Here is a 12,757-nt window from a genome sequence, read left to right on the forward strand (position 1 = left end):
TACAGCTTCAATGGCTGCGCAGTTAACGGACATAGACGTGTCTGATGACTGAGAAGTACATGAGGACACATGAGGCTCATTGCAGGAAATGGGAAACCCCACCTACGGTGGATTCCCATGTCACCCGCTTAACTAAAAGCGCTACATTGCCCTTACCGTCTATCTTCTCTCTGAAGGATCCCACGGACAGGAAACTGGAGACTTGTTTAAAATCGATCTACTCTCTGTGGCAGTGGTCCATCCGTCCTTGGCCATCTCTTGAGTGGCTAAAGCCGTTGAGAGCTGGGCCAACGCATTAGAGGATACTTTTCCAGACGATGCTCCGGATATCCAGAGAGTGTTAACAGGACCGATAAGGGATGCGGCTTCCTATATTGGGGAAGCATCGTTAGATGCCAGCCTGCTGACCTCTAGGGTGTCGGCTGCAGCTGTGTCGGCGCGTCGGTCCTTGTGGCTGAGGTCTTGGAGAGCTGACGCTGACTCCAAAAAGGGACTGGAAGCCTTACCTTGTAATGGGGAGTTGCTATTTGGTCCAGACTTGGACAAAATAGTGGATACTCTGGCTAAATCCACGTCAGCCTTCCTCCCTTCGGCTTCAGTACCTGCTAAGGTGAGGAGCGCCGCCTTTCGGGTTCAGGGTAAGGCAAAAGGTCAGTCCTTCCCGAGGCAGTCAGCGACCAAGGCCGCCTCTAAGCCCAAGAAGCAGGCCTGGAGTGCTAGGCACCCTTCTTCCAAGGAGGAAGATAAACCTTCTGCCTGATGGGACGGGCCTCCTTCTGGGGGACCCCAGAGTGGGAGGCCGACTTCAATTTGCCCAGTGCTGGCACAAAACCACCACGGATGCCTGGGTTCGAGAAGTGGTCTCCCAGGGGTACGCCCGGTCTTTTCGGCACAGACCGCCCCACCAGTTTTTCTGCACGAGTCTCTCAGGATAAAACCAATGCTTTGCAGATTCAGGCAGCTATAGAGTCCTTGCTGAAAGCAGGGGTCATTGTTCCCGTTCCTCAGTCACAACGAGGGACGGGGTACTACTCTACTCGGTTTCCGGTGCAGAAATCAAATGGTTCTAATCGCCCTATCCTCAATTTGAAGTCTTTGAACAAGTTCCTCAGAGTTCCCAAATTCAGGATGGAAACGTTACGTTCCATCATTCTGGCGATGGAACCTGGGGATTACATGGTCTCCCTGGCTATCCAGGACGCCTACCTCCATGTTCCGATAGCACCAGCGATATCTGAGGTTCGCTATCCTACGACATCACTACCAGTTTCGGGCGCTACCCTTTGGCCTCTCCACGGCACAAAGGGTATTCAACAAAGTGATGGCGATCATAGGCGCACATCTTCGCATCTTCACAATGTGCTACTCCTGCCCTATTTAGACTACCTCTTTTTGCTGGCGAGCTCTCTGCAAGCGCACGGGTGGTTGATAAATTGAAGAAAGTCCTCCCTGATTCTATCCCAGCGGATGGTTCATTTGGGAGCCCTGCTAGATTCTCGTCAGCATAGGATCTTCCAGACTTCGGAGAAGATCTCCTCCCTGCCGCCTGTCGGTCCATTCGGCAATGAGTGTTCTGGGGTCCATGGTGTAGGCATTCGACATGGTGGAATTCGCCCAGTTCCATTCCAGGCCCCTGCAGGGACTGATTCTATCGGAATGGAACGGGTTACCTCACCGGATCCGGTCTTAGATGCTGGTGTTGTCTCCGGAGGTTCGTCAGTCTTTGGCTTGGTAGCTTCAGACAGCTCATCTGGTCGAGGGGCGCCCCTTTTGGATCCCGGACTGGGTCCTGCTCACAACAGATGCCAGTCTCCGGGGTTGGGGGGCAGTGGCAGGCTCGTTGTCACTTCAGGGATGTTGGACTGCGGAGGAAGCACTTCTCCCCATCAACATCCTGGAACTGCGGGCCCTGCAGTCATCCGGCACCGCTCTTCAAGGAAGGGCGGTTCAAGTTCAATCTGACAACGCCATCACGGTGGCGTACATCAACCACCAGGGAGGAACTCGCAGTCGGCTGCGATGTCGGAGGTGTCTCGCATCCTTGCTTGGGCGGAGTGCCACATTCCAGCAATCTCGGCGGTCTTCATCCCAGGAGTCCTCAATTGGGATGCGGACCCTCAGCCATCACGATGTGCATCCCGGGGAATGGTCGCCTCACCCAGAGGTGTTTCAGCTACTCGTGGACAGATGGGGGCTGCCGAAGCTGGACTTGATGGCCTCTCGTCACAATCACAAGTTGCCCGTGTACGGGTCAAGGACAAGAGACGCAGGCGCAAGTCTGGTGGACGCGCTGTCGGTGAAATGGACGCTTCAACTGGCGTACCTATTTCCGCCGATATCCCTGCTGCCTCGGGTCCTGCAGAAATTCAAGCAGGACGGCGGCACGCTCGTCCTGGTGGCTCCAGCGTGGCCCAGACGACCTTGGTACTCCGATCTGAGGAGCCTCTCCATCGACGCTCCATACCTTCTTCCTCAGCGTCAGGACCCATTGTCTCAAGGGCCCTGCCTTTACCCGGATCTGGGTTGGCTGTCTTTGACGGCGTGGCTCTTGAGACAGCCGTCTTAAGGTCTCGGGGCTTCTCAGGTTCAGTTATTAGTACCATGCTCAGGGCACGCAAGCCTGCTTCCGCATGGATTTACCACAGGGTGTGGCGCACTTACTTTCAGTGGTGAGTCCACAAACTATGATTCTCAGGTGTTCCGAGTTTCTAGGATCTTGGAATTTCTGCAATCAGGTTTGGACCTAGGTTTACATCTTGCCTCCCTGAAGGTTCATGTGTTCGCGCTCTGTGTGGTTCCAACGAAGGATCGCTACACTGCCAGATGTTCACACTTTTTTTCCAAGGTGTTCTCCTTTGTGGCTCCTTGGGACTTGGCGGTGGGTCTTCGGGTCCTGCAGGGTCCTACTTTTGAGCATTTTGAGTTGGTGGAACTCAAGTGGTTAACGTTTAAGACTGTTTTTCTCCTGGCAATTGCTTCTGCTAGGAGGGTGTCAGAATTGGGGGCGCTTTCCTGTCGTCCCCCTTTTCTGATTTTTCACCAGGACAGAGCGGTGCTTCGCACTCTACCTGAGTTTTTGCCTAAAGTGGTTTTGAAGTTCCACATTAATCAGGAACTTGTAGTGCCAGCTTTTCAGTCCCCTGATCTTTCAGCTGGTGAGGCTTCCTTGGATGTGGTCCGGGCGCTTAGAATCTATGTGGACCGGACTGCTTCTGTTAAGAAGTCTGATTCATTGTTTGTCCTCTTTGGTTTTCACAAGAGGGGGTTGGCCTGCCAACAAATAAACGTTAGCCCGTTGGCTTTGTTCTGTTATTTGTGAGGCTTATGCACAGGAGGGTTTACCTGTTCCAGCCTCTGTTAAGGCTCATTCCACTCGATCTATGGGTCCCTCTTGGGCTGCTAGACGTGGCGCCTCTCCTGTAAGGTGGCCACCTGGTCTTCCATTCAGACGTTTGAGGTTCTATGCGTTTGACACCTTTGCCTCTCAGGATGCATCCTTCGGGCGCAGGGTTCTCCTTTCTGCACAGGAGCGTCCCCGCCCTTAGTTGAACTGCTTTGGGACATCCGCAAGGTCAACCCTGTGGACCCCGAAGTAGAAAACAAGAGATATGGTAAGAACTTACCTTTGTTATCTCTGTTTCGAAGAAGTCCATAGGGTCCACAGGGCGCCCGCCCTGACGCACCTGGCTTCATATGGGCTGTGTGACTGGTCACCGGTTTTCCGTCTCCCATTTCTGTGAGTATGGTTTCTTGTGTGTTCCAGTCTTCCTTCTCTCTGTTTAGTCTCCTCCTCCGGCCTTAGCTGCTTACCAACTGAGGTGCCTGTGGTCGGGGGCGGGGTATAGAGGACGGACCCAAGTGCATCCTGGGAGCAGCAAAGCTTTAACTGCGTGGTGCCCGTGGATCCAGATCCAGCTATACCCCAAGGTCAACCCTGTGGACTCTATGGACTTCGTAGAAACAGAGATAACAAAAGGTAAGTTCTTACCATATCTCTTGTTTTATATAAGTGAGATCCAAGAAAAGCCCTTCCCACACACACGTCAAGGCTGTAGGAGAAGGAAAGGGATAGGTATAGACTGACAGTAAGTAGAAATAAAGCACAGACAGTCAGCACTAGCAAAAGTCACATACAATGCAGAAAGTTATACTGCAATCAACCTGCCCAGATTCAGTGTCTGGGAGGGCTATAGTGCTGTGTACACTGGGCCCGATTCAGAGCCGAACGCTCTGACCAAAGCGCTCGCTCTGAATCAGGGCCCTCCTACCTCAACTTGGAGCAGCCTCATGGACGCTCGCATAGCTGAAGGTTACCACCCACAGCTATAGCGAGCGTCCATGATGATGGTCGCGATGGTCAAGACCATCGCGACCATCGGGCTTGCGACGAGACCCTGCGGTAGGGTCTCACTGCCGCAAGCCCTGGAGTGATTTTGGCTCTATCAGAGCCAAAATCACTCCCACTGACATCACTACTGATGTCAGTGGGGCCGGACTCAGACGGTAGGCGTTCCCATGGGAACGCCTCCGTCTGGCAGGCACGCCCAACAAAGGGGGCGTGCTGTCAGTCACCATCGACAGCACGCCCCCTTTGGTGCGAGACCCATAATGACGGCTTGGCCGTCGTTATTCGGGTCTCGCGCATGACGGAGCTCCCTCAGTCGTGCGCATGCGCGATTCGGCACCATCGACCCGCTTGCGAGCGTCCAGCGCTCGCGAGCGGGTCAGAATCAGGCCCACTGTCCTAGCAGGGGAGAGGTACACAGGGGGACTGGTCCACTTTGCTGCCCGAGATCTGCGCTGCCTCTTGCTAGAAAAGATGGCTGTCAGAGACTTCAGAGGAGGAGTGGCCGCAGGAGGAAGCAGCTCAGCGTCACCCGACCATGCGCTGGAAAGGTGTGCTGAGCTGAGGGGAGGAGCTGCTAGACAGGGAAGGCTCTCTCCCCTGGCTAGCATTTAACCCCGGCTCCCGCTATATTCCCTGGTGGTCTAGTGGACACGCGGGGTATGCCTGCATAGAGGGGGAGCCCGCCTCCACCGCTAGCGCCTCGATCTGTCCCCAGAGACCGGAGGCTGAACGCACACACTGATCACCGCAAACGGTGACCCGAGACTTACCTGTTCCCCGGCGATCCGGCAGCAGCCCAGGGATTCCTCCAGAGTCCGGCTAGTACAGACTCCGGGGTCCCGCTACGATCCCCAGATCTGTACTGGAGTTGCAGCGCCGGTAGGGTGTAGGAGCTGCAGCTTGGACGGCCAATGGACAGTCTGATGCTGCCGCTCTGAAGAGTGTAAAAAAATAAATACAATTAAAATAAACTGTAAAAATAAGCTTAGGTGGGGCACCAAGTAAAACTGAAGTGCCTGTGGCTCGGTGTATAGAGGAGGATGGACCCAGTGCATCCTGGGAGCAGCAAAAGCTTTAACTGCGTGGTACCAGTGGATCCAGATCCAGCTATACCCAAGGTCAACTCTGTGGACCCCCTATGGACCCTGAAGTAGAAATTAGCAATTTCTCGCGCCTGCGTCCCACGTTGTCTGCGTACTGAGGCGACGGACAGATGGACTCTGGAATGCATCGAGGGTTCCAGGTTTGTGGCTAAACAGACGCACAAAGATATTCTGTCTTATGGGGGGGTGTCACAGATGCCTTATCACTTACACTGAAGGCCCAACTGTGATGGAGAATCTGTCCTTAGTATGGCGATAGCACAAGTCCCCATGGCTGTAGACACAAGCAGTGGGAGGGCTGATACTAGTGGGTTTGGTATAAGAGAGACACAAGAATAAGAGGACCGTCTTTTTGGCATGAACATTTTGTCCCTGCCCACCTATTGCCTGTCTGACATCGGCTGTGTATGTAGACATTGTGGACTTTTTTGAATGTCTTTGTTCACTGGAACCCGATGCTAGCATTAGCTTAAAGGTACAACTACAGTGGTGGGAGTCAGAATCAGTGCCCAGCGTGTGTTACTCTGGAGATGATTGGTGCAGGCCTGGGCTTGCCGGACAGGTTACCCATCATCCTCCGCTTAGATCCTGGCACAGCACTGTAGATCGCAGCTTAACAGGGGTATTCAATATGGGAGCGATAACATCGTTTTTGCGTTGATATCGCACTTTTGACGTCATTATCGCAGGTTTGACTTTTACACCGTATTCAATTTCCAAGACTTATCGCAGTTTTGAAAAGTCTTTGATAAAAAACGGGGATAACTTTTCACCATTGAACAGGTGTCGAAAAAAAGTGCAGAATTGGGGATTAGGGGTGCAGGCTTAAAAAAAATAGCCTGCACCCCTGGGAATGACATTTAAAAAAGAACGGTGTCCAAAAAAAAAAAAAAAATATAGGGACACCCCAAAAAATTAATTAAAAAATTGGGGTGAAAAAAAAAAAAATGGGAAAAAATTGTTTAACAATAGGGAAATAGGTTCAGGGCTATTCTGCATGTATGCGGCACGTGTTTTCTAGAATAGGCTATTAGCGGCAGATGTTTTCTAGAATAGGCTATTAGCGGCAGGTGCACAAATACAGAATTTTTAAAAACTTACCTTAGGGACATAAAAATATGCTAGTACCCATTTTCATGTACCCCAAATTTGATGGGACCACTTAAAAAAACAAAAAAATAACCTAAGTGCTCTTCTGCATCACTTCTTCAATGTCGGGAAAAAAACACCTGCTGCGGCTATTTAAATCCCCGACTTTCAATTACAGGCTAAAACGGGGGTACCCATAGTGATCCCCCATGTTTTTACAACTTTAGGGGGGTCTTACAGTTTTTTGAAGAAAAAATTCGTAACTTTACAAAAAATCCAACTTCGGAGTTTCCCGTTTTCGTTAATTTTATATTGAATACGGGGATTGGCGGGAGCGCGCCCGATACTTTAACGCAGGTAAAAACTCCGATATGAAACGTTAACTTCGACAGTGAGGTTAACGTTTCATATTGAATACCCCTCTTAGTCTGTGCTGCGACTTTTACATCAACTAAAAAGTGCCTACAAATTATTTTATATTTAAACGTAGCTACCGTTTGTAAAGGAATTGCTTTAACCCAAGATGCTGGCCTCCATTTATATGTGGGAGAGCAGCCGAGCTAATGTCTCTTATTTCAGTTTCTAAGAATCGTAGTATCTGGGCTAGGGGCAGTAATTCGGTTTTATTCCAGATATATAAACTCCTAACATTATGTAGATGCATGTTAGGTGGAGTAATACGAGGGGTGTTTGTGCTACTCAGACAACTACTGACGACATTAAAGTAATAAGCAGCCATCTTTAATCAAGAACACTTTCAGATTTATTTTTTAATATACAAAACAGACTAAAGGGAAATAAACGGGGGAATGCGAAGGATTGGAAGCGCCACGGTCTCCGTCACTTACTCAAATCCGCTGCAAAACAAAAGAGAGCAGGATTACAGGCTGCACGCTGGTGGGATTAGACAGGGAGACTGGGAAAGACGGTCGCTCTCACCTGATGAGATGAGCGATCTCCCAGTTGGTGTCGGAGGATATCGGTCCTTCGATTTCTACTCCGCTCTCCGTGATGGTGGCGATTTCATACTGCGAGAAGGGGAGAGAGGCGTTACCCATACGTTGTACAGCGCAAATAACTTCCAGACGTCAAGTCCAGCTGACTTACTCTGTTATAGGAGCGGGCGTCTCTGTAATACAGCACTTTCATACAGCGCTGTATCAGCTGACGGGCCTCTTCTTGCGTCAGGCTGGGCTTATTCTCTACCACTTCACGCATCAGCGGCTGCAGAGCAAGAATAGCAGCGTTACTCCAGCTGAATCACCACCGACCGCCTGGGGGCCTCACAGGCACATATAAGAAACGCACATACCTGAGCAAGGTAGGCGCCGAAGCCAGTGGCTATCGTTGGGGCCTCGTAGGCCACGCCCAGTTTGTCCACGTAACCCAGGAAGCTGTGAAAGCCATTAGAAGTGATCAGTCGTCTCCTGAGCCGCACAGACTAAGGCACTATATATACAGATCGCAGCAGAACACGGGCCCGCCTCCTCAGCCTAGCGCTGGCGTCGGACTGGCTACAGCGCTGAACCTGAGAACCATCATCCTTATGTATAGAGCTACATTAAGAACAGAAAGGTATACTGATATTCCTTATTCTCCCTATAAGGATAGTCACTGAACAATGCTCGTGGGCAGTAAAATCAGGTTCCCAGGAGCAAAACCCCAATCTGTAAACTCGGGCCTGCGGCAAAGTAAAACAAGCTTGTCAGACGTACAAACGCCCAGGTTTAAGGATATTCATGTTTAAGCACAGATGGTCTAATACAAATGTCTGAAATCTTAATTAGGTCACGTGCTCAATCATCGATATCCTTAAAACCTGGACTGTTAGGGAGGCATTGAGCGGCTCGGTTCCCAAATAAGGCCATTTACTTTACCTAGTCTGACAATAAACCTGCAGTAATGTCTCAAAAGGAAACTGCACGTAGAGTTCTTTCTATGCCACTAGGAGGCAGCGTCACTCCCTCTAGCAACTAGTGACAAGATCTATCGCATGGACAATAACAGAGAAGGAACAGGCGCTGGCTTTAGTGAAGCTCTGAGACACACCTCTCTCCGTTGTAGAATCCCCCCAGTACGACCGTGTTCCACAGCGGGTTCATCTTACTCCTCCGGTTGTACATCACTCTGGTCAGCCAGGAATGAATGGCTTTGGGGCTGTAATTATGACCATCGCCCACCAGCTCCTCATCGATCCTAGAACACAAACATCATTCTGAGTAAATAAAGCATGGCCAAGGGTCTGCTGTGTGACTACGCTACATGGCCAGCACTGCAGGACGGAGCCCCTATGGTGGAAAGGATCAATAAGTGTCAGACATACTGGGAAACACTCGTCACAACAGCGCAGTCTAATTACTATGCGAATCACAGCTCACAATTGCCCATTGTTAATAGACGAAAGCCCTTATATAAGCTGTCCTATTCACCACGTTTATTTTACTCCACCTGCTGAACTAACTCTGCTCCCCGTTCATCACCGTATCCCCAAGCTCTCTCCTCCTACAGCGCCTGATCACAGGGGTCTTCTGAAGGCTCAGATGCACCCTGGGAGATTTTCTTTCCTAGACGAGCAGCTGTTACTCTTCCCATGTAGTCAGCCCTGTCCATCTTACCCAACGCTATGGGCTCTGTGGTGGTTGTCTTGTAGTAAAGGACCTTCTAACTGGCCCCATAAGGCTCAGACCTAAGAGCCAGCAATGCATTACACTCACACGGCAGCTCGCAGGAGTAATTCCTGAAGAGAAGACATTGTACCAGGTCCTTGAGAGTTTATCAGGAGAGAACTATGGTGAGGCCTAATCTCCCTCTGGGCTCAGCCAGGCCGGTAGTTGTACTCGGCAGAATGGCTACTACTGTGTTGAGAGGGAGATATTGCTGCATTTAGTGCGACTGTGCTCCTTCTTAGACGTTCCTCCCTTCCTGTCTATGACAACTTTAGGACATCTCATTGAAAGTGTGGTAAGTACTCCTGTCTGCTTGCTGGGCTCTTTGCTACAGAGTATGGGGTTATAGGAAGTTCTTATTCCCGAAGTCCTATCACATAAGGGTAAAACACCACTCACCACCATCTGTTACCCCCTCCCCCTTTAACCCTAGCGAAAGGGATTCAGCTGTAAGTATAAGCACAGTGTGCTGCCGGATTGGCATAATGGAAAAGACAAACACAGAGCTCCCCTTTCAGTGTGATCAGGAGATGGGATGTGGTTAGGGAAGATGTACAATTAGGCTGGGGCCAGAGGGATAATACTTACCTTCTCTGGTCCAGTTGTATTTTACGGTCCTCTCCGGCTCCCCCAGAAATGGAGCCCCCATAATGCCATTGAGAGCGCACCGCGCGGTGACATCATCACTGTGCGACGCGCTCCCAGCCAATCAGTGACAGAGCAGCTGCATCACAGGACCAGACTACGTGCCTGCTGACAAGAGAAGCCCCTTCTGGCCACCGCTGTGACTAAGGTAAGTGATAGGAGAGAGAGGAATGCCGGGGGTGGGACGAGGGAGAAAGAAAGCAGGGGAAGGATTTTTGTACAATTCGATCCTGGGATCACAAAAATGGGGCAGGATGTACAATACATCAGCACGCAAACAAAATAGAGGATCTCAACATGATACAATATAACCCGCCATAGTGATACAGCTGTTCCTGTCACTATAAGCTTATTCTATCTTTATATCTAGAGAGAAATTACTGCCGCATCAATCACCCCGGGGCGTCCACCAGCTCATCGCTGCAAGACTTACACCATCTGATCGAGGACCTGCTTGAGGTACTGGTAGTCTGCATAGTCGCCTGATGCTCCCAGCATGGTGCACGAATTAACCTTCATAATCCTCGAGATGTTCCGGAATCTGGCCAGAGACCCATAGGAGCCCAACATATCCGCCGCTATGATCACTCCCCCGTCAAACTTTACACCAAGCACAGAGGTTCCCGTCACCATTGGGTTCCTGCAAGAGAAAGTGACATTATGTGACATCCCCTGATACAGAGACATTACACAGCCGGGCCTGCGTGATAGGGAGCCCTCTCCCAGTACTGACATCCTGGCTATATACACACAGGGGTGCCTCATTGGGGGTGTATATAGCCAGACAGACGGGGGTTAATATGAGGGGCAGTTGAGGGTATCAGGAAAATGAAAGTGAAAGCATCTGATGATGGGTGATCTGTGGGATTTGGGGGACATATATGGGAGGGGGGTGCTACATGCTGTGTGTCCCCTCCCCCATATGTACCCAGCAGTAGGTGGGAGTGGAGGGTGCCCGGGGACCGATCCTCTATAGTATATATACCCTCCCCGTATAGGACCAACACGGCCCGGGGACCCCTCACTTACAGCGTGTGTCTGTGTGGCCCCTGGCCGGGGAAGGAGTGCAGCTCTCCCGGTGCCGGGCCCCCGGGGAACATCTTCATCTCACTGCCCATCATCATCATGCCCGTCCAACAATGACACTGCGCCTCCAACCGGATCCGCTCACCAGTCACTTCCGCTGCCGCCGCCGCCGCCATCTTGTGGCTGGCACGGGGAGGAGTTCCTGGCCGCCCTGAGCCTGCGGTGCCAGCCAATAGGAGAATGGGGGTTATTACTGAGGATAATGGGGCTACTACTGAGGAGAATGGGGGATATAACTGTTATTACTGAGGAGAATGGGGGTTATTACTGTAATTAATGAGGATATTGGGGGTTATTACTGTAATTACTGAGGAGAATGGGGTTTATTACTGAGGAGAATGGGGATATTACTGTCACCACTGAGGATAATGGGGTTATTACTGAGGAGAATGGGGATATTACAGTCATTAATGAGGATATTGGGGGTTATTACTGTAATTACTGAGGATAATGGGGTTTATTACTGAGGAGAATGGGGATATTACAGTCATTAATGAGGATATTGGGGGTTATTACTGTAATTACTGAGGATAATGGGGTTTATTACTGAGGAGAATGGGGATATTACTGTCACCACTGAGGATAATGGGGTTTATTACTGAGGAGAATGGGGGATATTACAGTCATTAATGAGGATATTGGGGGTTATTACTGTAATTACTGAGGAGAATGGGGTTTATTACTGAGGAGAATGGGGGTTATTACTGAGGAGAATGGGGATTTACTGTCATTACTGAGGATAATGGGGTTATTACTGAGGAGAATGGGGATATTACTGAGGAGAATGGGGATTTACTGTCACCACTGAGGATAATGGGGTTTATTACTGAGGAGAATGGGGATATTACAGTCATTACTGAGGATATTGGGGGTTATTACTGTAATTACTGAGGAGAATGGGGTTTATTACTGAGGAGAATGGGGATTTACTGTTATTACTGAGGAGAATGGGGATTTCTACTTCATCGTCCATAGGGGGTCCACAGGGTTGACCTTGGGGTATAGCTTGGATCTGGATCCACGGGCACCATACAGTTAAAGCTTTAGCTCCCAGGATGCACTTGGGTCCTCCTCTATACCCCGCCCCAGAGCCACGGGCACCTCAGTTTCAGTTTGGTGCCGGCCGAAGTCGGTTGCACTGGGCAGTGGGGCTGCAGGAGCAGCCCCTAAGCTTTATTTTTACAGAAGAAAAGTTTTTTATTTTTTCTCTTGTTTTACACTTAATGCAGCAGCATAGGACTGTCCTTCTGGACGTCCATGCTGCCGCTTCAACACCCCGCTGGCGCTGCGACGCCAGTACTGCTCTGGGGATCGCAGCGGGACCCCGGAGTTATTCCTAGCATGGCTCCGGGACCTCCCTCTGACTGCTGCCGGACTCTACGGGGAACAGGTAAGCCGCGAGCAGCGCTCTTAGCGCCGCTCGCGGGGGTAAATGCAGTCAGTTGCCGCCGGTCTCTGGGGACAGACCGGCGGCGCTAGTAGCGGCGGCGGGCTCCCCCTCATGCAGGCATACCCCGCGCTCCGCTGGACCACCAGGGTATAAGTTCCGGAGGGGAACCGGCATCCCTGGGGTTAAATACTAGCCAGGGGAGGCAGCCTTCCCTGGTTTAGCGGCTCCTCCCCTCAGCTCAGCGCGCCTTTTCTCACGTGTACTGGCGTCGCTGAGCTGCTCCTCTGCTGGCCACTCCTCCTCAGAGCTCTCCGGCTAACGCAGGCTCCCAGGCAGGTGCATGGTCAGGTCCCCCTGTGTACCGCTCCCCTACCTAAAGGACAGTGTACACAGCGCTATAACTCCCCCCAGACACTGAATCTGGGTGGTT

General features: G+C 51.0%; 1 protein-coding gene across 1 annotated transcript; it reads right to left on the reverse strand.

The window, feature by feature from the left end:
• Nucleotides 1-7,280: 7,280 nt before the first annotated feature.
• On the reverse strand, nucleotides 7,281-11,042 carry PSMB4 (proteasome 20S subunit beta 4). Its single transcript, XM_088461006.1, has 7 exons — nucleotides 10,881-11,042; nucleotides 10,285-10,491; nucleotides 8,590-8,736; nucleotides 7,853-7,934; nucleotides 7,648-7,764; nucleotides 7,480-7,568; nucleotides 7,281-7,397 (listed from the first exon to the last, which is right to left on the reverse strand). Exons 1-7 carry the CDS (start codon nucleotides 10,976-10,978, stop codon nucleotides 7,385-7,387), a joined length of 753 nt encoding a protein of 250 aa, XP_088317132.1. The 5' UTR covers nucleotides 10,979-11,042; the 3' UTR covers nucleotides 7,281-7,384.
• Between the last annotated feature and the right edge of the window lie 1,715 nt (nucleotides 11,043-12,757).

This window comes from Taudactylus pleione, unplaced genomic scaffold, assembly GCF_031769625.1.
Source record: "Taudactylus pleione unplaced genomic scaffold, aTauple2 ptg000997l, whole genome shotgun sequence".
Taxonomy (NCBI): Eukaryota; Metazoa; Chordata; class Amphibia; order Anura; family Myobatrachidae; genus Taudactylus; species Taudactylus pleione.